Source organism: Acromyrmex echinatior, chromosome 4, assembly GCF_024713525.1.
Source record: "Acromyrmex echinatior isolate Ae372 chromosome 4, ASM2471352v2, whole genome shotgun sequence".
NCBI lineage: Eukaryota > Metazoa > Arthropoda > Insecta > Hymenoptera > Formicidae > Acromyrmex > Acromyrmex echinatior.
The window spans coordinates 15,994,696-16,017,362 of NC_141855.1; the positions used below are offsets into that span (position 1 = coordinate 15,994,696).

General features: G+C 31.2%; 6 protein-coding genes across 11 annotated transcripts; 3 read left to right on the forward strand and 3 right to left on the reverse strand.

The window, feature by feature from the left end:
- Window positions 1–547: 547 nt before the first annotated feature.
- Window positions 548–9,160, reverse strand: LOC105145495 (uncharacterized). Of its 2 annotated transcripts, XM_011055063.2 has the most exons (12): window positions 8,605–9,160; window positions 7,238–8,138; window positions 6,942–7,030; window positions 6,670–6,870; window positions 6,553–6,588; window positions 5,899–6,138; window positions 5,635–5,807; window positions 5,058–5,531; window positions 4,618–4,940; window positions 4,412–4,515; window positions 2,954–4,273; window positions 548–2,880 (listed from the first exon to the last, which is right to left on the reverse strand). In XM_011055063.2, the coding sequence occupies exons 1-12, from the start codon at window positions 8,722–8,724 to the stop codon at window positions 2,677–2,679; spliced, it is 4,185 nt and encodes a 1,394-aa protein (XP_011053365.2). In that variant the 5' UTR covers window positions 8,725–9,160; the 3' UTR covers window positions 548–2,676. The 2 variants fall into 2 exon arrangements, with proteins under 2 accessions (XP_011053365.2, XP_087261149.1); XM_087405023.1 differs by lacking the exon at window positions 6,553–6,588.
- Window positions 9,161–10,568: 1,408 nt separating this feature from the next.
- Dtd (D-aminoacyl-tRNA deacylase) lies at window positions 10,569–12,412 on the forward strand. 3 transcript variants are annotated; one of them, XR_015544709.1, is made up of 4 exons: window positions 10,569–10,704; window positions 10,917–11,121; window positions 11,206–11,313; window positions 12,291–12,381. XR_015544709.1 is itself a non-coding variant. In XM_087405026.1 (4 exons), exons 1-4 carry the CDS (start codon window positions 10,662–10,664, stop codon window positions 12,299–12,301), a joined length of 381 nt encoding a protein of 126 aa, XP_087261152.1. In that variant the 5' UTR covers window positions 10,569–10,661; the 3' UTR covers window positions 12,302–12,412. The 3 variants fall into 3 exon arrangements, 2 of the variants coding, with proteins under 2 accessions (XP_087261152.1, XP_011053367.2); XM_087405026.1 differs by having other exon boundaries at window positions 10,917–11,007; window positions 11,078–11,313; window positions 12,291–12,412; XM_011055065.2 differs by lacking the exon at window positions 12,291–12,381 and adding an exon at window positions 11,431–11,611 and having other exon boundaries at window positions 10,917–11,007; window positions 11,078–11,313.
- Window positions 12,291–15,105, forward strand: GCC88 (GRIP and coiled-coil domain containing 88 kDa). Of its 2 annotated transcripts, none has more exons than XM_011055067.2 (9): window positions 12,291–12,413; window positions 12,493–12,605; window positions 12,671–12,835; window positions 12,904–13,049; window positions 13,172–13,406; window positions 13,487–13,799; window positions 13,894–14,204; window positions 14,331–14,791; window positions 14,872–15,105. In XM_011055067.2, the coding sequence occupies exons 1-9, from the start codon at window positions 12,344–12,346 to the stop codon at window positions 15,035–15,037; spliced, it is 1,980 nt and encodes a 659-aa protein (XP_011053369.1). In that variant the 5' UTR covers window positions 12,291–12,343; the 3' UTR covers window positions 15,038–15,105. The 2 variants fall into 2 exon arrangements, with proteins under 2 accessions (XP_011053369.1, XP_011053371.1); XM_011055069.2 differs by having other exon boundaries at window positions 12,493–12,557.
- Window positions 15,034–17,468, reverse strand: LOC105145496 (dnaJ homolog subfamily C member 17). Its single transcript, XM_011055064.2, has 8 exons — window positions 17,328–17,468; window positions 16,925–17,204; window positions 16,647–16,775; window positions 16,358–16,525; window positions 16,015–16,227; window positions 15,820–15,900; window positions 15,315–15,512; window positions 15,034–15,239 (listed from the first exon to the last, which is right to left on the reverse strand). Exons 2-8 carry the CDS (start codon window positions 16,991–16,993, stop codon window positions 15,123–15,125), a joined length of 975 nt encoding a protein of 324 aa, XP_011053366.1. The 5' UTR covers window positions 16,994–17,204; window positions 17,328–17,468; the 3' UTR covers window positions 15,034–15,122.
- Window positions 17,362–20,493, forward strand: BckdhA (Branched chain keto acid dehydrogenase E1 subunit alpha). Of its 2 annotated transcripts, none has more exons than XM_011055072.2 (7): window positions 17,362–17,491; window positions 18,455–18,619; window positions 18,898–19,093; window positions 19,164–19,325; window positions 19,434–19,578; window positions 19,634–19,837; window positions 20,067–20,493. In XM_011055072.2, the coding sequence occupies exons 1-7, from the start codon at window positions 17,372–17,374 to the stop codon at window positions 20,410–20,412; spliced, it is 1,338 nt and encodes a 445-aa protein (XP_011053374.1). In that variant the 5' UTR covers window positions 17,362–17,371; the 3' UTR covers window positions 20,413–20,493. The 2 variants fall into 2 exon arrangements, with proteins under 2 accessions (XP_011053374.1, XP_087261150.1); XM_087405024.1 differs by lacking the exon at window positions 17,362–17,491 and adding an exon at window positions 17,588–17,709.
- mRpL17 (mitochondrial ribosomal protein L17) lies at window positions 20,427–21,691 on the reverse strand. The gene is made up of 3 exons (XM_011055071.2): window positions 21,415–21,691; window positions 20,751–20,961; window positions 20,427–20,673 (listed from the first exon to the last, which is right to left on the reverse strand). Exons 1-3 carry the CDS (start codon window positions 21,607–21,609, stop codon window positions 20,540–20,542), a joined length of 540 nt encoding a protein of 179 aa, XP_011053373.1. The 5' UTR covers window positions 21,610–21,691; the 3' UTR covers window positions 20,427–20,539.
- Window positions 21,692–22,667: the final 976 nt, after the last annotated feature.

Sequence of the window (22,667 nt, forward strand, 5' to 3'; positions counted from 1 at the left end):
CAAAGTCATTGGAGATTGTTCCTTTTATTTTCATTTTTGCACTAAAAATTCATTTCTACGTAGAAATAAAAACAAGAGATACAACACACCACTATCAACTCTTGACAACAAATATTATCCAAGTCAGATCCTGAACAACATTCAAGAGGTTTTAGCCATCGGACACTTTGGGCAATGCTAATGCCGACGGTACCGTAACTTTCAAGTCTTATAACTCACAAAGTATTTAATGAAAAAATATTTTATTATAGTTTTAAAAAATTCTCGAGGTAAGCTACAAGAATAACTAATGAAAAATGGGAGAGTTCCATAAAAAATTGGTTTGACCAATGATACTATCTTATCCCCCTCGAAGTCAAAACTTTGTCTGAAATATTTTTCGATTTAACGCAGTGTTTCTGAGATATTTCAATGGATCCTCTAAAATGACACATTTTGTGTGTGTGTGTGTGTGTGTGTGTGTAAAATCTTTTAAATTTTAACAGTATTACAAATTTGCACACATAAAACAAGAATTGTTGGAATAAAATAATGCAACAACAATACATTTCGACAGCGACATAAATTCTTTATTACAAAAAATAAATTAATTCACTCTACATATACAAAAATACATTAATTAACTAATTAATTTTAATAATACTTCTCTATTTCCAGTAACGACACTGGTAAACTAATGTTTATCTATTTAAACGTACGACATCGATGTCAGAATAATTTTACAAAGATCTTCACGTAAAAAAGAGATATACATAGAGATTTATTTGATTTATATTATATTCCGCGAGTCTTACAAGCCGATACGTAATTGGCCATTCTCTGAGATTGCACACAATTGCGTAATAAAATGTATGTAAATTAAGAGATAAAGAGAAAGAAAGAAAGAAATAGGAGAAGAATTGATTAAATTATTTCAATTGAATATTCAATTAGATGTTTCGCCAAATTTTTAATAAAAAATATGACGAATGCTTCAGATCTAATTATTTTTTAAATGTACTTTTTAAGTTAATTGAGAATAAAGATAAAATAGATCTTTGATACTCAATCCTGCTGTCTAATGTACTAGTTCTAGAAAATGTTTAATATAATCAGAATTTCGTCTAGGCAAGACATGTCATATATAAAACAAAAGGACTCCGCACAAATTTTAAATTGAATTTCGATCGAATTGGCTGAAAATTTGATATGTTGTAGATCTTGTCGTCCTGATAAAAAGTCTCCACATGAACTCCTATAATGAACCGTTTCACCTCTACGAGACGTTATTTTTCAAAATAGACTAATACTATAATATCTTATTTTCAACGGCATTTGTATGTCATATTTACAATTTCTGTGTATATTTTTATGTAAAAAAGAGAGAATAATATTGATTTGATTGCTTCTTCAAAAAAGCTATAAAGATATCGAAGTCAATATTTTAATTTAAAAAATGTAAGCACCCCGATTTGTGAGAGACGAGGAGACTCACAATAATCAAACACTCTTTGTGAGAAATCAATATTATTTTTATAACTTTTTACTTAAAAATATGAATAGAAAATACAAATAATGACATAGGAATGCACCATACTCATTGAAAATAAGACATTGTAGTATTAGCTCATTTTGAAACATGACGCCTCATAGAGGTAAAACAATTCATTGTAAAAAGTCGTGCCTGTGGAAACTTTTTACCAAGACGATAAGATCTACAACATCAAATTTTCCGCCAATTCGATCGAAATTCAATTTTCATAAGGTTTGTGCGGGGTCCTTCCTAAGAATCATACTTTGTACGATACCTATGTTTTGTTCCAATATTATTTGTGCGCTTCCTTGCGCACAAAATATAAATAATTGCCTAATACTCGAGAATAAACGTTAACCGAGTAGAGAGATAATTTTCGCGGAAGAAAAAAAGAGAATGAGAAAAGAGAGCCAAAGATTAAATGTTTTTCTTAAAGTCTATGTTTTGATTTTCTCTCTTTATTACGCTTACTTTCGTAAGAAGAAAAAAAGAGAGAAAGAATGAGAGATCCAGTCTTGCTTATTATGTCATAATAATGCTCAGCGGAAACACATGACTAAAGCTTTCTCTTTTGTTCGCGAGCTTGTGTTTCGCCTTAAGTTATAGACAATTTATAAAATTGTAATGTACAATAGAACATCTCTATTCTGTTTTCCTTTATTGTCAATCTCTTTCTGTTTTAAAATAGTCGTTCCTTTGTGCCGCTTTTCCTCCACATATTTGTAATCGCATGATATGGAATGAGAAAGAGAGAACGAGGCATTTCAATCCCGACGATTATTACAGAATAGAGACTCTACTGTACAATATTAATTACATTATAAAAACGATTTTTTCCTACTGACTAATACTATGCATTACATTATAATTTACCAGACACTTGTACTTCAGATGTATATAGCTTTACAGCTACATTTAACGTCCGCCGTTTCGTCGAGATTCGAGATTGGCAAGCAAACGCGGTATAATAATTTTACCGGTATCATATGATTTACTTACGCGTACATTGGTCCTTAACATTAAAAAACTCCGCTAATATACTGTTGTACAATAATGTGCTTTAAATTAAAGACAAAGAAGGTATCTAGCCTCTGTAACTACCGTTTTATCTTAGCCGAAGGAAAGCTATATTGCATATATTTAAAGAATACTTAGTACGTACTTCAACATTTATCTTTGTACTTCAATGTAAGTTGCATTTGTTCCATTTTTTCTATATGTTGTTGCTCAAGCTTCTTGGCTTTCGTAGTATACTGCTCGTCGTGCACTAGACAGCTTTGTTGTGCTTTTTCGATGGCCTTTTTGTATCCCTCCTCGATACGTTTACATTCACGCAATAGAAACTCCCGATTATTCTCTGCATGGCTCTAAAATTCAAACACGTTATATGTGTCTTTCAGAAAAAAAAAAATTGTTAGATGTTGGTTCTTATATACACACCTTGTAATTATTCGCAGTCTGTTTCGCCTTTCGATATTTGTTCTTCAAATGCTTTTGTTTCTCCATCAATGTCTTAAGTTCGACGTTTAATTTTTCCTCGATGACTTTCAGCTTTTGTATTTCCTCATCTTTCTCCTTTTCCTTAGCTTTACTCTCTTTTAGTTCAGTCATCCATTTTGTCATTATCTCGGCCATGTAATTTCTATCCTCCTCAACTTGGTTCTCTTTCTTTTTTAAAGCCATAGTCAATTTCTCGATACATAGCCTTCGCGCTTGAAACTCTTGGCTGTAGGTTTCTACTTTGCTTCCTATAATTTGACTGATTTGATCGACCTTCATTTTCTCTTCTTTTATCTCCTTTCGTAGAGTTTCCATCTCTTGATCTTTCTCGCTGCACTGTTTTTGCAACTCTAATACAGTAATTTTGTACTTTCCTTGCAACTCCTCTAGCTCCTTTCTATTTTGTTCTCCAATTCCTCTGAGTTCTTTTGCTACTCTCTGTTCCATTTCTTCTCGTACCTCTTTCGCCATAATCTCTTTCATCTTCTGAAAATCCGTATTATCGCCCGTACTGCGAGGAGATAGATTCAATTCCGCGGACATTTTATTCTGACTTTTAACAAATTGTTCAAATTGTTTAGCTTGATTTCGCAATTTCACCACTAGCTGATCTCTCTCGTCTTTTATTTTCTTGAAATCTTTTAATAGTCTGCTCAGTTTTTCGTCTTTACTTCGTAGATCATGTTCGAATTGTTGTATCCTCTGTTCTAATGCCGCTGATTCATTCATACGTCCTTCTTTCGAGTTACTTAGTCTGGATAATTGTGCGACTGAATCTTTGTAATGAGAGGGTTCTTTCTCCAACTCACTCTTTGAGTTTAATGTACTTTCGCCATTTTTCCGCAATCTTCCTTCGAAATTATTAACTTTTTTTCTCTCATTGAAGAGTTCAGTTTCTAGTTCAGAGATTTTCTCTTTACAAGTATTTCTTTCACTGAGCAGACTGTCACATTGATTTTTCAGTGTATCGTTCTCCGCTTGAAATCGAGAAATTTTCAACTTTACATCATCCGAATCTTCTAGTTTCGCAGTGCGTTTCAAATTTAATAATTCCAAATCTAGTTTGGAAATTTTTGTGAGAAGATCCTTTCTTTCACTAGCAATCTTCTCGTATTTCTTCTTCCATGATTCCTGCGTGATCTCCATTTGCGCTATTTTCAATTTGGCGTCATTTAATTCGGTTTGATAATCAGATAACTTTTTTTGTTCTTGTACAGCAATTTGAAGCTTCTCTTCCAAGCGTTTGCAATCTTCCTCTAGCTATAATAGAATAGAATGATATTATTCAGAGCATAAAGAATAGATTTTTAAATATATAAAATATAATTGAATCTCAAATATAACAATTTTTCATACAATTTCGAGTTTTAAAGTTTGTAAGCTTGATTTATTTTATACCTGGTTAATTTTTTCTAGATGTTCAGAACAATGATCCGGTAAAAGAAAACTTATTTCTTGATTTGGATGTGCATTTCGTAGTTCATGTAACGCTTCTTCTTTTGCTTGAAATAGAATATTAAATTTAAAAAAAAATTGGAGACATTCATTATATTTTCCGTGCAAAACGTTTCAAATTTTTTTGCTTTATATGATTCAATACTTACCCCTTTCTATTTCTGAATGTATTTTTTTTACATGATCCTCCTTTTTTCTTTTTTCGTACACTAGATCTTTTTCTAATTCGATTATTTTACTTTTGAAGTCCTCGCATTCCTTAGTTAACTTATTACACAATTTAATCTGCGTTTGTAATTCGTTCTCCAATTTCTCCATATCCTTCTGATGTGATTCAATTGCAGCGTATTTATTTTTCAGCATTTTAATTTCGTTTTTATGCTCGTTTATTAAATGTTCTTTCGTCCCGCAAACGTTTATGTACAATTCTTTTACACGATCTAACTCTTTTTGTGTTTGCTCTAATTGTACACTAAACATAGAAATTCCATTTTGTATATATATTTGCATAGATTTATTAATAATATTTATTAATATTTTTATTAAGTTATATAAAGATAATGTAATTAAAAACAAAAACGATACTTACGTCAATTGTACTATTTCTATTTGTGCTTCTTGTTTTACTCTTTCTATGGCTTTAGCATGTATCTCCAGGTACTCTTTGTTGTACTCATCAATGGCTTCTTTTTCTTGTTGCTCTATGGTCTCCTGATGCATTTTTTTTAGTTTCTCCTGATTAATAGCTAAAGCCTCCTCTAATTTCTGTTCCAAATTAATCTTTTCGTCGCGCAGTAACTCACACTGTTTCTTCACATCATTTAAATGATATGAGAGTTTTTGTATTTTAGCATTTGCTTTCATGGCTTCATCCGTTAATAGAGACTTCAATTCTTCTTCTAATTCATTAATTCGCTTGCGCGCATTCATTAATTCGCTTGCCTTCTGTGCTACTTCCTGGTGATATGTATCAGCTAATATCAAAGCTTCATTTAATTCTTTATCTTTCTGTGACAAAGTATTCTCTAAGCGATTTATCTCTTTTCTTTTTACAGCTAAGCATCTAAACAAAAACAACATCGCATAAAAAATAAACAGCAAGATTAACACAATATTTAATAAAAAAATAAACGTTTAAATGATGAATATATTTAAATGATACTTACATACGTAGTTCACCTTTTAATTTGTTTGTGATATCATCAACGGGTTTCGATTTTGATTTATTATAAAGTTCACCTAATTTCATTTGTCTAATCGAGTCAGATTCATCCTCCAGAGTAGTAGCCAATAACGAATCATATTGAGCAACGTCGTTTTTAATTAGATCCAATTTGTTCTACAAATAATTAATAAATAAGGAACTAGTCACTAAATCAGTTTCTTATAATTAATATTTTATTTTTAAAAAGTTATAAAAAATAAATTACCTGCAAGTCTTGTACGTTTTTATGCAGATCTTCTTTTTCCTGAGTTAACATTTTCACTTGCGCTTGCAGCTGCATCACCTGCTGAACGTTATTAGTGGTCATGAGATTATGATATTGGGTTTGACTGTCTTGTAATGCTTGCGCCAATCGATTCATGGTGTCACCCTTCTCTACCATGAGAACCTCGTGTGCTCTTCGTGCATCATCTAATTTATGCTCAAGAGCAACACATGACGTTTCCTATTAAAGATTAAACAATATAAATTAAATAAAATTAATTAAATTTGTAAAGAATATTACAAAATTGTGCAAAGTAATTTTCATAAAAAAAGAAAAACAGCACAGCTTATTATAATTAAGATTAAAATAAAGATATACACTAATGCCCATTTCCAATAAAATTAATTTTAATCTTGGTTCAATATATACTTCTTTTTTGAATTCTTAAAACTAGAAAAGATTAGAGTAACTTGAACCAAGATTAAAGTTATCTACATTAATGGAAACGGGCGTAAATGTATCAAACATGCATCTGTGCGCGTAAAAAATTACGCTGAGGTGTAAGCTATAAAGAAACATTAATATATATATATATATATATATATAAACAATTTTGCAATCATGCAATCGCAAAGATAATCACAGACAACTTGCCCAAATACTATTGTTGTCGGTCTCCTTATTGAGCAACTATGATAAATATTGATTACAGAGAGTATATATGTATATATAAAATACGATGTACAATTTAAGCACAGATTTTGGTAATACCTTGGCGTTTAATTTGTCCATAAGAACATCTATCTGGGTCTGCATATTTTTCATTTCCACTGCGTGTTTTTCTTGTGCCTGTTTCAAAAACTTCTCATGTATCTTATCATTCGTTTGCAACACTTGTGCTCTTTCCAATACAGCAATTTTTTGTTGTAAATCCATGACAGAACCCCTCGCGATATTTAAGTCTTCTGTCATCTATAAAAACAATTTTATTGATATTGATATATTCAATACTAATAAAAATAAAGTGCGAATACGCATCTTACATTTTGATTCGTTTTTTCCAAAACTGCATTTCTCTCTTTTAGAGATTTCATTTGTATTTGTAAATCAGTTATTTCAGCCTTAGCATCAACTAAAAAAAAAATAAAGACTTCAATTAATACAATAAACTGTTGTAATGATATATATATATATATATATATATATATATATATATATATATATATATATGCCTTAGTTTTATATTATAAAAGATTAATTGAAGAGTTAAATATGAGTGAAAAAAGTATAAGGAGGATATAAATCCACGCCCTAAATAACTTTAAGATTTTTTCCTTACCCAATGCCTCTTGCGCTTGATTCCTCGATATATTGGTTCTATCAACTTCCGCCTGTAAGAGCATCAGTCCCCTGCTCATTTGGTTCTTCTCGTCCTCTTTTTTTAATTGCAACTTTTGGAGGTCTTCTGTCAAGCGATTGATTTCCCGCATTCTGATCATATATAATATTTCCAGTTGTTCCTTACTATTATATTCTGACGTTTTGTACGCTACAGCGTCGTCTATTGGCCTGCCATTCGGACTAGTCTTATAGCAATGATTCATGTGATCCGAGGTAGCATTGTCGCCTCCGCCAAATTCATGAATTTGCTTACTTTGTACATTATTTTCATACGTGTCATTAATACCATTATTGGAGTATTTCCGGGATATAAGAGTATTGTAATGATTAGATGGCGTCTCATAATTGCAAGGATAATTCTCGCTGAACGTATCCTCCTCAGCCAATTGCGGAAAAATCTTGCGGGGATAGCCGGTCGAAATAGCTGGTTTTGCCAATTCGTATGGCGTCTCAATGGTGCTATTGCCATCATTGAATCTATTATTACCATATGGCGTTCCTGTTTGCCTGTACAAATCGAAGTCCGATTGTATAGTTCCACTGCCAATCTCGGAGTCGGATCTACGATTTATTATCACGTCATGATCATAACTATTCAGATTATCCACATGATCATAATTGTTCAAATTCTCCATTCGATCGTAAACATCAAATTCTTTCTGCAAATGTGCCACTGCTACCTGTCCTTTGGGCGTAATTGATTCCAGATCAGAATTGACCACTATATCGATATGGTCAGTGTCTCTGGTGTTATCATGTTGATCATGACTATTATTGATAGAACTGGCATCATCATCATTTTCCAAATCATCAAATTCCTCATCCAGGCGATTCTGCATCTGAAAGGACAAAAAAGGACATACGTTAAAATTTCATGCTCCTTTCTTTTTATTACAATATATAAAATTCTTCTAAGACATGCAATTCTATACATAATTTCTCCTATCATATAAGACAACATATATCATCGATATATTGATTTTTTTGCAACAAAGTTATACAATAAACTTTCATCTACTTTTTCTTATCTGTTATACACAGTAATAAAACTGCTCGATAGGGATTATCTCTACACAGTGGACCCTATATTGTTCTCCTAGCGTAGAGAATAACAGATCTCAAAAAATTTCTCTGCGACAAAATATTACACTAGTGGACCTTGTTCAATAATTTCCACTTTCTATGTGCAAAGTATAATGCAAAATTTCTCTCTCTACAACCAACTATCCTATGCAGGCAAACGATTTCCACTAATGAAAGAGAAAAGTTGAACTGTCCGAAAAAACGAGCTCCGAAAAATGTTACCTCCTCGTTGAGTCGCCTTTTATCCTCCTGGTCTTCGTCCTCCTCAAGTCTCTGCGTCATCGTGTTTAGCTGAATGCTATCCGAGCCCTGAAACAGGCTCAGACCCGGGCCTGTCTCCATACCCTAAGCTAGCTCTCGCACGTGGCTGAGAGCTCACGATGGACTTACGAACGCGTTTATTGTGTGGAGCATATTTTTGTTTATAACGCCATAACCTAGACGCAACAAGTGGGTCACCGTGCGTACACACAATATTACGCGGCAGCGGGCCCCGCTATCGCGTCGCGACGACAGGGATTGCTGAAGGATATGCGTCGCAATGCGCACATTCCTCGCGGGAATCTACGGATGGCGATCGTGGCTATTGCTGTTGGCTGCTGCTGCTGCAGACGCTGCTACGCGATTATTTACACACGACACTGTATATATCGTGCACATACGCGAGAATCCCTGGAGCGCGCGCGCTTGTAAACAATCCGTGGAGAATCGGTTGTATGTACATACATACAGGCGGTATATCATAGTACGCGAGACTCGTAAACGGAAATGGTAATGGGCTCCCGCGACCGTCACTCGCCTCCGATTGGTCGTCGTCAACAGTTATCACCAGCTATCACTAGAGCGCGATCGCCCATTTACATAGCGCCTCCGCTACCTTTGCTTTTCCTTCGTGAGAAATGGTGTAGGTCAGGCCTGTTCAAAATGAGCTCCAGAGTCAAAACGCAAAGCCATCGATGTAAAAAAGTTTAATGATGGCTTTGCATTTTGGCTTCAAAATATTATATTCTGTGCCATTAGCTAACTAATCTATACTACTGCTGATATTCCAGCAAACAAGAATGGATTAAAATGGATTGAAATTTTTTTCTATTCGAATGTGTATTTTAAAAATAGCGAATACTTTTTTTTGAATTTAATTGGAGTCAATTGAATTCAATTAGATTCAATTGGATGCAATTGGATTGAAAAACTGCATTTCCTATTCAAAATTTTGAATTGAACAGTATTCACAATGTGTGTGTTGTGCACAGAAAAAGCTAATATTATTTTTAGATTGAAAGGCATAGAGATATGCTCCATGCAATTCCTATAAATGAATAAAAATGCATTCAGGATTGAAAAGCATTTATTTTAACATTCGTGAATCAATATTTCTGAAAATCTGAATCCATTTCAATTCATTTCAATCCATTCTCGTTTGCTAGGTTTTTATTTTAATTCAACTGCGTTAAAAAAAGTTGTATCGTAAAAATATATCACGATTTCTACTTTATTTAATAGTTAAAAAAAACACATAAAAAAACTACATAAATATGTACAATAAATATTACATATATAAAGTAATCCTTATTTTTAATTAATAAATTAATCGCTTTTATATTTGTATATTTTATATTAATACGTTTCCTTTATTAAACAGCTATATTTTTTGTATAAAAGTTTTAAAATAATAACTATTGAATTTCATATAACTACTTTATTAAAACTTTTACATGTATAAAAATTTTTTGATCCATTTTTGGAATCCAATCCATTTTTATGGATTTAAAATACGTATTCGGATGGATTGAAAATTTCCAATCCATTTTAATAATGTATTGTGGAATACACAGTTTCTGATAGGTTGAAATTCTTATTCTCTGTTCTCTTTTCTTTTTATTGTGCGGAGCTCCTAAAGATATATTCTCATTGGACATGTCACGAACATCGTGCAGGAGCCATTGGGATGCGGAACTGCGGAACGTTCGTGATTGGTCATGGCTTCATTCTGCCATTTAAAAAAAAAATGTGGGCGACTTGAGCGCGCTCTTTGTGCGATTTTACATATTATACATCTGGCAACCTGGTACTTCTGTTCTTCGAGGAGGTTAAAACTGGATCGCAAGATTAAAGCAGTGGTACTATGACCAGATAAAAGGATTAGAAATCCATACAGGGGACTATAAGAAGAAGAAGAAGCATTGGGATGCACTCTTAAGAGGAAAAGATATTCATCAGCGCATAACTTAACGTGGGACCAAATATCTCGTAGACGTGGAGATAAAGCGGTTTCCGACATGAAGGCTCTAATACAGCGAGTGTCAAAGGCTTCAGTTTCAGGTAAAATTATTTGCAAATTAGACTTATGTGTCAATATATTTTTAGATGAATCTGTATAAATTTGTATTTCCCGCGTGATAAAAAGTTTATAATGTATTGGGTAATCAATGTTATTGGCAATACTTGCAATTTATGTGTGACACAGATTGATAAAAAATAAGTTGAATAAGGTCTCATACGACGACAGTTAAGGTCTAAGTATAATTTTTCAGTTGACGGTGAAGTTATTAGTAGCATTGGAACTGGATTGTGCGTGTTAATTGGCATAAAGAGAGACGATGGAGTGGCAGATATGAAATACATGTAATGAAAAAATATTAATGAGTATAGTTACATACGTGTGTACAGTTGATCGTTAATTTCTCTGTCGTAGTATAAGAAAGATACTGAATGCCAAAATTTTTGAGGATGACAAAGGTAAAAAATGGAATGCCAGTGTAAAGGATAAGAAGTATGAAATATTGTGCATTAGTCAATTTACATTATACTATGTATTAAAAGGGAATAAATTAAGCTTTCATAGAGCGATGCCCGCCCAAGAATCTGAAACCTTTTACATGAACTTTATTACTGAACTTCGTGAACAGTATGTCCCAGAATTGATCAAAGGTAATATAATGCATTAATACAAATGATGATTTCCAGTCTTTTCACATTTTGCTCAGATTTATAACAGTAAAGCGAATTGTTGAAAGATTTTTTTTTATTTTTGATAAATTTATACAGATGGTAAATTTGGTGCAAAGATGGAAGTTAGCATACAGAACAGTGGGCCTGTAACACTGGAAATAGTATCCCAAAAGACCTCTGACTCTAATGTAGAGAATGAGGAAACATCTGATTAATTCAAGCATCTATTTATGTTTATAATATACTTTTCAATAAACTGATATCGAATAATATATAATGTATATGAGTTTATTTAACCTAATTGTCATTTTCAATCAAGTTTTGCTTCAAAATTTAAATTAAATTCTTAATACTAATATTATATGTGTAATATAATATAATATTAGTGTTAACATATATAATATTATATAATATAATATTATATCTATATATATTATACAAATTAACACGCTTTATTTAGGTATTAACATACATGCATAAACTGTAGAGATCAACAATTTATTTGTAAATATAATATGTATTATTATAGTTTTTATTAGAACATTTATATATATATATATATATAGTAAAACTGTTTATCTCTGAACTAACTCCAATTATCTGAACTCCATTTATGTAAACAAATTTGTGTTCAGTTCCAAGTATTCAAATTTATAGCTAAGTTCTTATTATCTTATCTCACTGTAATATTATAATTATAGTTATATTATAATTATAGTTCAAATAATAGAAGCTTTTGACATATTCAACTAACGTCACCTCCTATTATCAGAACCATTCAGTTATTGATATTATCTTGTTCCTCGACATATGTTTGAATAAACAGAAAGTTCTGTTGTATGTAAATTATATTTTTTAATATATTGTTTTGTTATAATTCTGTGTATAATTAAAACGATTGAAATAAATTAAAATGTCTCATAACAAATTGAGTTCTTTCTACAATTTTGTTTCAGATACCGACTAGTGTGAATTGTAACATTCAATAATCTACATTTAACAATCAACAATGGCAACTTCTGAAGAGAAAACGAACATTACACAAAATGAGAATAACAAATCAAGAAGACAAGATCAAGGTGTGAACTTATTTCAATATATGAATATATTATTAAAAGAATTATTTAATGTATTATTTACAAAATTAATTAATTTTAGATAAGAAGATTGTACAAACTGGTGCAAAAAATACAGAAGACACAAGCAGTGTAGATAAACCAAAAGTAGGTGAATTATCTGTTCCTAAAAATGATACATCTGTTATACGACAGGTATAATATTTTTTTTCTCATAACAGTATTACATTATCAATATTCTTATAATTCTTGTCATTTAGACACGCGACAGTCAGACAGATCCTGAGGATACAGAAACTATAGAGCAACTAAAAAATCAGTTGGATATGTTAATGAATCAGTTGGCCACTCTATCAGCAGAAAAGTCAAAAATGGAAGCAAACTTTCAAATAGATAAGAAGCAATTAAGAAGCGAACGTGACGAAGTAAGATGAGAAATTTGACATATATATTCTGTTATCAGAATTGTTTAATTGAGCCTTAATGTTTGCAGTGTGAGAAAGTAATTAAAGATCTGAAAGATAGATTGAAGAAGGCACAAAACATCAATCATTCCGAAATCGAACATGTAAAGTGCAAATTAATCATGGAACGGCATGAGAGAGAGAAAGAACATTCCGATCTCGTCAAAAAGATAAAGTAGTGACTTAATTTTTTGTAATTATATAAAATTATACCATTCGCGAAGTATCTATATGAATATGAAAATTAACAATATTTTCATAATAAATTTGTATAAAGTATATCCATGATTCTTGCAGAGAACTGCAGAAATTATTATATGACGAGCAACGCAGCAAGGAACAGCTGGAAGGGCAATTGAAGACTCATCTCGCGAATAAGACGCAGTGCAAGATTCTTGAAGCTGAGTTAGAAATTACCAAAACAAAACTCAAACAGGCCGAAGAAGCAGCAAAAGAGACACCACCTCTTCTTCTTTCCCTACAAGCCGAGATGGCTGTGATGAAGAAACAACATTTGAATGCAATTCGTGAAGTAAAATCTGCCGAGAATTGTTAAACACATTACGCGAAAACTATTGGATATAACAAGTTAAGCAATACGTTTTGATGTAGGAGCAAAAAAGAGCTGCCGCTGCGGAACAGCAAGCAAGAGGATCGGTAATCATACATGAGACGAGAGTAGCTGGCTTAGAAGCTCGATTAGCTGAACTCTCCGAAATCGTTGGAGGCTATGACAGACTGAGACAACAGGATCAATTAGCTATTCAAAAATTAAAGGATCAATTGGCTGCTTTGCAGAACACCGAACACTGCGAAGTTGTGATATCGAATAATCATCCGGAGGAGATTATTTCTAAGATAAAATCTTTATATACTCGCTTGCTAGATTTTGACAACAAAAAGAAAGACTCAGCCTATGTAAAATGTAAAGTAACAAAATAAAATATGTTTGATAAAATATGAAATAGACTAAAAATATTTGAACAAATAATTTAAATATATTTACGTTTTATGTTTAGCACTATTGAACAGTTTGGATTTGCGGGATGAGCATCCTGATTACAAAGAGAAATACGGCGCACTTCTACAAGAATTTGAAGATTACAAGCATCAAACAATGTGCAAGTATAATATGTCGTCTAACGTACTCCGTAGTACTCAACAACAAAGACACACTTTGTCTTTGATGCATGATAAAGATCATGACAAAACTCAATTAAACCTCCTTAAAGTTCACAATAGTAACTTGGAGGAAAGAATACGTATGATTAACAATGAAATGTTAAATAAAGAGAAGATTTTGCAAGAACAATTGGAGCATCAACAAAAGGTAATTATTTCCATAATAATCCATACTAAAAGTAATGAATTTTTAAATCTTATAGTGGCTTTCATTGAAAGTTTCAACATATTTTTAGTCTTCTTAGTTAAAAAATAAACCAAATTATATCCTTAGCTATTTCAAGAAGAACGCTCGAAACTAGAGCAGACGTTGCATCAAAAAGATAACGAGTATCGCAATAGAATATCAATATTAGAACAGCAATTGTTGCGACAAAGAGAGAGATCTATGGCTCTCGTAGAGGAAAAGGATAAAGAGATAATGACCTTAAAAGCATCATTTCGTGCATTACTACCTAATAAGGAAACTGCTATGACAGAAAATAAAACACATTTGAAAAGATATGAAAACACCATTGAGCCGGTTACCGATTTGGTAACGGGATTACTGGCAAACGATAGTCCTCCGATACTACATTACACTCAAGAATTAGCTAGAAAAGAGGTTCAAGTATCATCATCAAGAAAGAAGATTTTGGAATTAGAGGCAACATTGAGAGAGCAACAGAGAGAAATGTTCCATATGAAAGAACAGCAACAGGAAGAGATTAAAAGATTGAAGGCGCATATCACTAGGTAATAATACAATGTCGGGAAAAATAATTAATAAAATAAATACTTTACATACAGAATTGATAAAAAGATATATATCACAGGTTGGAAGCGTGCAAGTCAAGAGAAGGTGCTAATCTGGAATATCTGAAGAATGTATTTATAAATTATTTAACAACAAATGATGTATCGAGTAAACGGCACATGTTAAATGCCATTTCAACAGTATTGCGTTTTACACCTGATGAGTTGAGTAAAATTAAACATTAAGAATAGATATTTTTTTATTATAGATATCTTTCTCACATAGAAAAAATAAATACATGAACGGCTATAAATTCTCGCAATACCAGAATTAAGTTCCTTCCTGTGCTTTCAATTCCTCTATGAGCCGTTTGCGCTCTTCTGCTCTCCTTAGATTAGCTAATACAGAATTTTCAAGTTCAGCATCCGACATCTTTGTCTGCTGCGTCTATATAATATAGAAAATATTAAAAAATAAGATCATTGTTGCAATAGTAATTGCAATAATGTAAATAATACATACGAATATATTAGGTGCAGAAGAAAAACTGACAGAGGCACATGGCGTGCTGTTTAAACATGTGGTTGCAGGAAATATAAGTTTTCCAATGTTAGAATTTGCGCTACTTGCAGCACAAGTTGAACGTTTTTGTGTATCCCATAGACCACGCAACGTTAATGGATTCTTGGCTAAACCGATTTCTGCTAGAAGCGCTGTTTCCTAAAACAGACATTTGATTTAAAAACTTTACTGTAAATTCGGATTTTATATTTATATATATATATATATATATATATATATATATATATATATAAACACACACAGTCTTATCGGCTTCATTTAGCAGAAAAAACAACTTTACAACTATTGTAAAATTTTTTTATTTTTGTCCTTATTGGTTTTTATTTTTAGTTTCTCACTGGATCTAAACGTAAAAAACCAATTATATTAAAGAATCTTATAGCAGTTGCAAAGTTGCTTTTTCTGCTAACTGCAGCTATTATTCCTTTATCAAGTGTGGACTTACTGCTGCATTTTTATCTCCAAATTCAATCATGGCACTGCCTTTCTTTGTAGATGATACAACAAGAACCGCTACATCTCCATACTGTAAAAAAATAATAATTTAAAAAATAATAAAAAGAGAAATAATAAAAAGAAGAAATAATAAAAAGAGAAATAATAAAGACAAACTGAAAAATGGAATTAGATATAATATTACCTTAGAAAACATTTTATGTAAATTATCATAATTATATCCACCATTTGTCAAATCACCATCTTGCACCTTCCATCTAATTTTTATTCGAAAGTCTCCTACATTAGATGTTAAATCATCCGATGAGCTCTTAAGTTTTTCCAAAAAAAGTTCTCGTGTAAAGACCATCTCTTCTTCTATTTGTTTGTACCACTCTTGCAATCGTTTTACTTCTGCCTGAATATAATTATATATTTTATATATCTAAATTAACAATCTAAAAAGTATCTGAAAGTAATTCTTAGCAAAATTAAGTTAAAAGTATACTTTTAAAGTATACTTTTTAAGTTACACAATTAAGGTATACCTTTGTTTGTTCCTCGTCAGATTTAGTATCAGATTTAGGATCAAACGACCTCTTATAAGCCTCTTCGCGTGCCTCTAAGTCTTCCTTCAATTTCTTTCTCTTGGCATCAAACTGTCTAACACGCTCTTTCGCCTGCTTCCTGGCAGCAATAGCTTGATCATACGCTGCCTTGTTTCACAACATATTTTTAATAAATTAAACCATCTACGAGACTTTCTAGAAGTCTAAGAAAAAAGATGTTTGATGATGACAATGTTAATGAATTTTGAAAAGATGTCGATATACTTACTCTGGCATTTGCATCTGTCAATATTTCCAATACTCTCGAGAGTTCCTGAAATAATTCTGCGGCTCTCGGATTGTCTGGGTTTTTGTCAGGATGGCATGTCAAAGCTTTCTTGCGATATGCCTTCTTGATCTGAAAATATGAATAACATCAAGCGTTTTCTCTCTCTAATTATAATATACTTTCTAATTGTACAATATTTTACTTTGCTATAAAAAACATAAATTTATCATCATTTTAATGTAAATAAACTCTTTAAAAAACAAATTGAAAATACAAACCTCTGGCATAGAAGCTGTTGACTCCACACCAAGCAATCCATATAAATCCATTTGTGTAATTGCATCCATTATTATTTATATTTGATTCAAGTTTTGTTTAATCAACAAATAAAAAAAAATATATATATATGTATATATATATTTAGATATGTAAACAGCTTCAATTATTTTAACTTCTTGATACTATCAAGTTATAATTGTTCTCGTCCGAGCTTATATATTGTGCTCCTTCTCATCACAGTTATAATCTTTTATTCCTTAATTTTGAAATACTTTCAATCTTTTTCACAATAAAAATAAATATTAAAATGAGTTAGATAAACACTGTTATTATTTAAGTTAACCTCACTTTATTCTAACACATATTTACACAATTACGCGAGAGAGTTTTTTTTGTACTTACATAAATGTATATATACATAAGTGCATATATAACATGTATTACTAATGTTATCAGTAATACTTCTATATGCTCGTCAAGAAGACGATACAATCGTAAAGAAGAAACACAAGATGATTATGAGAAACCTGTTCCGAAACGTTCGGCGCTTTCGACGCACTCTACAGGTATCACACCACGTATCTCGTAAACAAACAATTGCTCATTTGCTTTGTAATTCGTAACAATATATTTTCGTCGAACTTGCCATTCTTGCACGTGTTAGCATGATTTACGACAAACGTTCCCCTATATAACATCACTTTGACATACTTGCGTGACTGGCAATTTTTTTCTTTTTTTTTTCATTGTTCTGTGATAGTTTGTTTTTTCAAAATTGCGACACGTGAGTAAGAATATTTGTGTGATTTTAATTGTTACGGTAAATATCCCGACCGATGGGTAGCAAAATACTTATTTTATCGTTATTTTGACTAGCTGAGTAGCAAGATTATGTTTTAATAACGCATACGTCTTATTGACATTGATAAATATATTATTGAAAAATTATTATTCATTATTTAACGTTACTTGGGATATCTGTACATTTTATTATATCTGTTTATAAAAAATTTTTAGTGTGTATTAATGAAAAAAATTCTTATTTCATATTTTTCAGAATTTTTAATAAGAATTTTTTATTTTAAATTTATGAAAATCTTTGGAAAAAAATTCTCTTAAACTTTAGATTTTATGAATTTTCTTTAGAAATTATAAAATAAAAAGTTTTCAGAATCTCACAATATTTCAGAACTGACATAAAATTATAAAGAATTCTAGAAAGATTTTTTCAATACTTTTGATAAGTATTTCAATTCGTAAAAAAAAATCTAAAAAATTTTTTGAAAAGTTATAAAATTGTAGGTATATAAAAATTTCGAAATTTATATAGAAATTTTTAAAATTATATGAAGAATTATAAGAAATTTTTTCAGGGGCTACATATTATAACAAAATGTAAATGAATCATTAAACAAATAAGTAATAAAAATATGAATGAAATAGATATGATCACTTAATATATTACTGAAAAAATATTTCATTAATGTTTTCTCTCTTCCCCTTCTTTATTAATATCTTTTATTTTCCAGATAAAATATTACAGTACCAATTTGAACGAGCCACAATTCATGGGAATCAATAATACCTTCACAAGTAGTATTCAATTCGTCAATGAAGAAAATTATGAACCTATTCCGATATATAGGATTTTGGAAGCTTATCAGAAGATTACTAAATTACCTGAAGACGAAAAGGTTTGATTATTATCACAGTTATAAAAGTCACCTCATACAACTTAAGGATACATATTTTTTCAAGTCATAACTTCCATTTTTGTCATATATACTTATATTGACTTATAATATTTCTTTATAAAAGTCTATAAAATTCTATATAAAAAAGAATTTTGTACAACAGAGTTTTATTTGACTTAAGTTCACTTAGAATCACAGATAAAATTCTGAATTAAACTAAAAATTAGATGTGAACCAAAATAAGGCACAAGAAACTGAATATTATTCTTGTATTATAGTTAAATGAAGTATATCTAAAAAAAATGTATTACGATATGGTGACTATAAGCGTTATGGATAAGATAATGTACGGATTGCATAGACAAGGTCGCATATCATTTTACATGACCAATACAGGCGAAGAGGCTGTGCAGATCGGTTCGGCCGCTGCTTTAACTCTAAAAGACACGATTTATGCACAGTATCGTGAGGCTGGTATGAAGTTATACGTTATCCATCTATTGTTATATGCATCTAAAATATTGTATACCGATATATGTAACAGGTGTGTTGCTGCATCGCGGACAACCCTTAGCGAAGTTTATGAATCAATGTTACGGCAATTGCGAAGATGACGGCAAAGGAAGGCAGATGCCGATACACTATGGTTCTAAAGAATTGAATTTCGTGACTATTTCATCTCCATTAACAACGCAACTTCCACAAGGTATTAACATTACAAGTTTATCAAATAGTCAATGATTGTTGCTTCACTTCGGTTGTCATACTTAATGAACGAAAAAGCGTCCTGAAATGAAGATCTTTATTATTGTAGCTGTGGGAGCTGCCTATGCCTTTAAATTGGATAAAAAAGACGCATGTGTGGTTTGTTACTTTGGCGAAGGTGCTACGAGCGAAGGCGATGCCCATGCGGCGTTCAATTTTGCTGCTACTTTATCATGTCCTGTTGTTTTTCTCTGGTAATTTTTAAAAAATTTTTCTTATTTCATGAAATAAATGCTCATATTATTTCAGTCGAAATAATGGATATGCTATCTCCACGCCAGTCTTAGAACAGCTTAAGGGGGATGGTATCGCGGCCAAGGGCCCGGCTTATGGAATTAACACGATTCGAGTGGACGGCAACGACGTACTCGCAATGTACTATGCTACAAAAAGTGCTAGAGAATTCTGTATAAAGCAAAAGAAACCCGTTTTGATAGAAGCCATGACTTATAGGTGAACGATTGTTAATTAATATATAATTTTAACTAACACGATAGCTAAAATTAAAATCATTAATAAAACAATACACAAAATAAGATTTAAAGCAAAATAATGTCGAGTATGAATCATTATAATAAATTAAAATCTTGATAATCTTTATAATCTTTCTTGCTGAAATATTTTCTGTAAAACAAAATTTTCATCTAATTAGCAAGTTACATATTGTAAAAAAATCTTTTAGAATCGGACATCATAGCACATCAGACGACTCCACGGCTTATCGATCAGTCGACGAGATTTCTCAATGGAATACCCATTCGCCACTTGTTAGATTCCGTCTGTATCTAGAATCACTTGGATTATGGTGTCAAAAGAGAGAGCAAGAATTAATAGATTCTATTAAAAAAGAAATTTTTCATGCCTTTGAAGAAGCAGAACGCAAATCTAAGCCACATTGGAGAAATCTATTTACGGATGTGTACAAAGAAATCCCTGATCACATCAGAAAACAAATGAATCTAATGGAGAAACATCTCGAAGAATTCAAAGAACATTATCCATTAAGTTCTTTCATACACACAAAGTAAGAGAAAAAAATATATTATGTAAATGTGAATTTTATATTCTTTTATTTTAATAATATAAAGCACTAAACGCATATTATACAAGAGCATTCTTTACAGAACATTTTTTTCCTCTCCTTGCCTTTCATCTCTATTGTTTTATATTGTTCGCGATTTTTTTATATTTTTCCATTCTAAATTCTTTCTTTGCTGCATCAAGCAGTAGATTATGAAGTAAATTTCGTTTATATGGATTGTACTGTTCTACACTTGGGTATATGTTACCTAAAAAAAAAAAGTAATCATAAGTAAATACAATTTTTATTTGGTTTATTTAAGAATTTTTAGAGTAAATTTTATACCTCTAAGTTCTAAAATTGCCCTATCATAGTAAATTGTAGGATATATGTTTGGTGCTTTGTGAAGTTTTGTGAACGAGGTAGTATAATTCTGATATCTTGGTACAAGAACTTTAAATAGTTTGTGCACCAGCTGTTTTTCAAGTATCCAAAAATTTGCCGAGTCCATTGTTTCCTTATGTGTAGGTCCATGGCGTATCGCCTCAAATATCAACTATAAAATAAAACATCATTATGAGGTTTTTATATATAATATTGAATATATATGAAATAAAATTTAGAAAAAAATAACATCAATAATGTCGACAATGGTTCATTAGAATTATTAATTATGTACAAAACAAAATCGGATGCAAAATAATGTCAAGTGTGAATTACGATAGCTATAATAGTTAAAATTATTAAGACAACAGTATATTAAAAAAATAAGATTTATAGTAAAATAATGTTACATTATAGATTATGATGGCAAGTTAAAGTTATTAATAAGACAACAATATACAAGATTTAGGTCGAGATATATTGTATATCAAGTGTAAGTCGCAACAAGTTAAAAATTAATGCGATCACAATCAGTCATGTTTTTTGAACTCGTTGAGCAAGAAACGTCTTTGTTATAATAAATCGTCTTTTAAATAATACAAATATATCAAATCAATGCACATGCCTGGTCAACATAACCTCTGGTCTCGTCAGCTCTCGAATAATTTAACTCGAGTCGCTCGTATTTAACCAATGCCGTCAGGGTTTTCTGAAATTTACGAAGTCGTCCCTCCGGACCGTCAGGATTTTGAAACTTTCGACGTGGCTTAACATTGTATCTCAATTTATTTACTAGATTTTCGACATTCGCTTGGTTCATCTTTATCAACTATAACCAATAATACCGATCGGGTTTACTCCGGTTTGCTCTGAATCATGGCTTTGAATTAAAGTTATTAAAGGAAGGTTCAGCGCACTCACAGCTGTGCGAATGTTTGCTGTTATTGGTGTATTCTTCTAGATCATTCAATCAGACGTTTAGATCTAGAAGAATATACCAATAGCATCGAGCGTTTATTCAACTATTGAGTACGCTGAATGCGCCCAAAGATCCGCTTATGAACAAAATAATGCGCACGTTTTATTTCAATCGCAATCTCATGTGCGTACATACATCAATCAATTACAAATGCTTCTAAATAACAATAATAATCTTCAACAGTTATTAAAAATCTTCAAAGTTATTATATAGTTATACTAATTGATCAACATTGATACAATCCTAACAATCCTAAATACAGTCAAACCTCCGTAAAGTTAACCTCCGTCAAAGTCTCAACTTCTCATATAGTAATTTTCCCTTCTATGAGGCTTCTGGCTACAGCAGACTTTTGCATAACGCATAATGCATAGTGCATAAGCGAATCAACTAATTAGACTTTTTCCTTTCTTTCTTCCATAGAAAAGAATTTCGATTGGTTGATTCCCTTATGCACTATGCATTATATTGTACTTTATAACATATGAAGCAATCAATTCTAACCAATAAGATCCGATTGCACGAATGTAAACATAGTAAATGTTTAACACAGTGGTGATACAAGTTATTTATATCCGAAAAATCGAAAATTAAAGTATCCTTGAATTGAATATAAACAAAATTTTTTAACATGATTAAAAAAAAATCAAACTTAAAACTCATTCTCTCTTTCTCTCTTTCTCTAATTTGATTTTCATGATTTGAAAATTAATGATAATCTCAAATGTATGAATTTAGAATAAAAAACGACATGTAAAATATGTACATATATAAAATGCATAGAAAAAATAAACAAAAAATAAATGAATACCCATGTATATCACAGAAATATTTAATGTTTATTTTGAAAAAGTGTCTCACAAATATATATATATATATATATATATATATATATATAT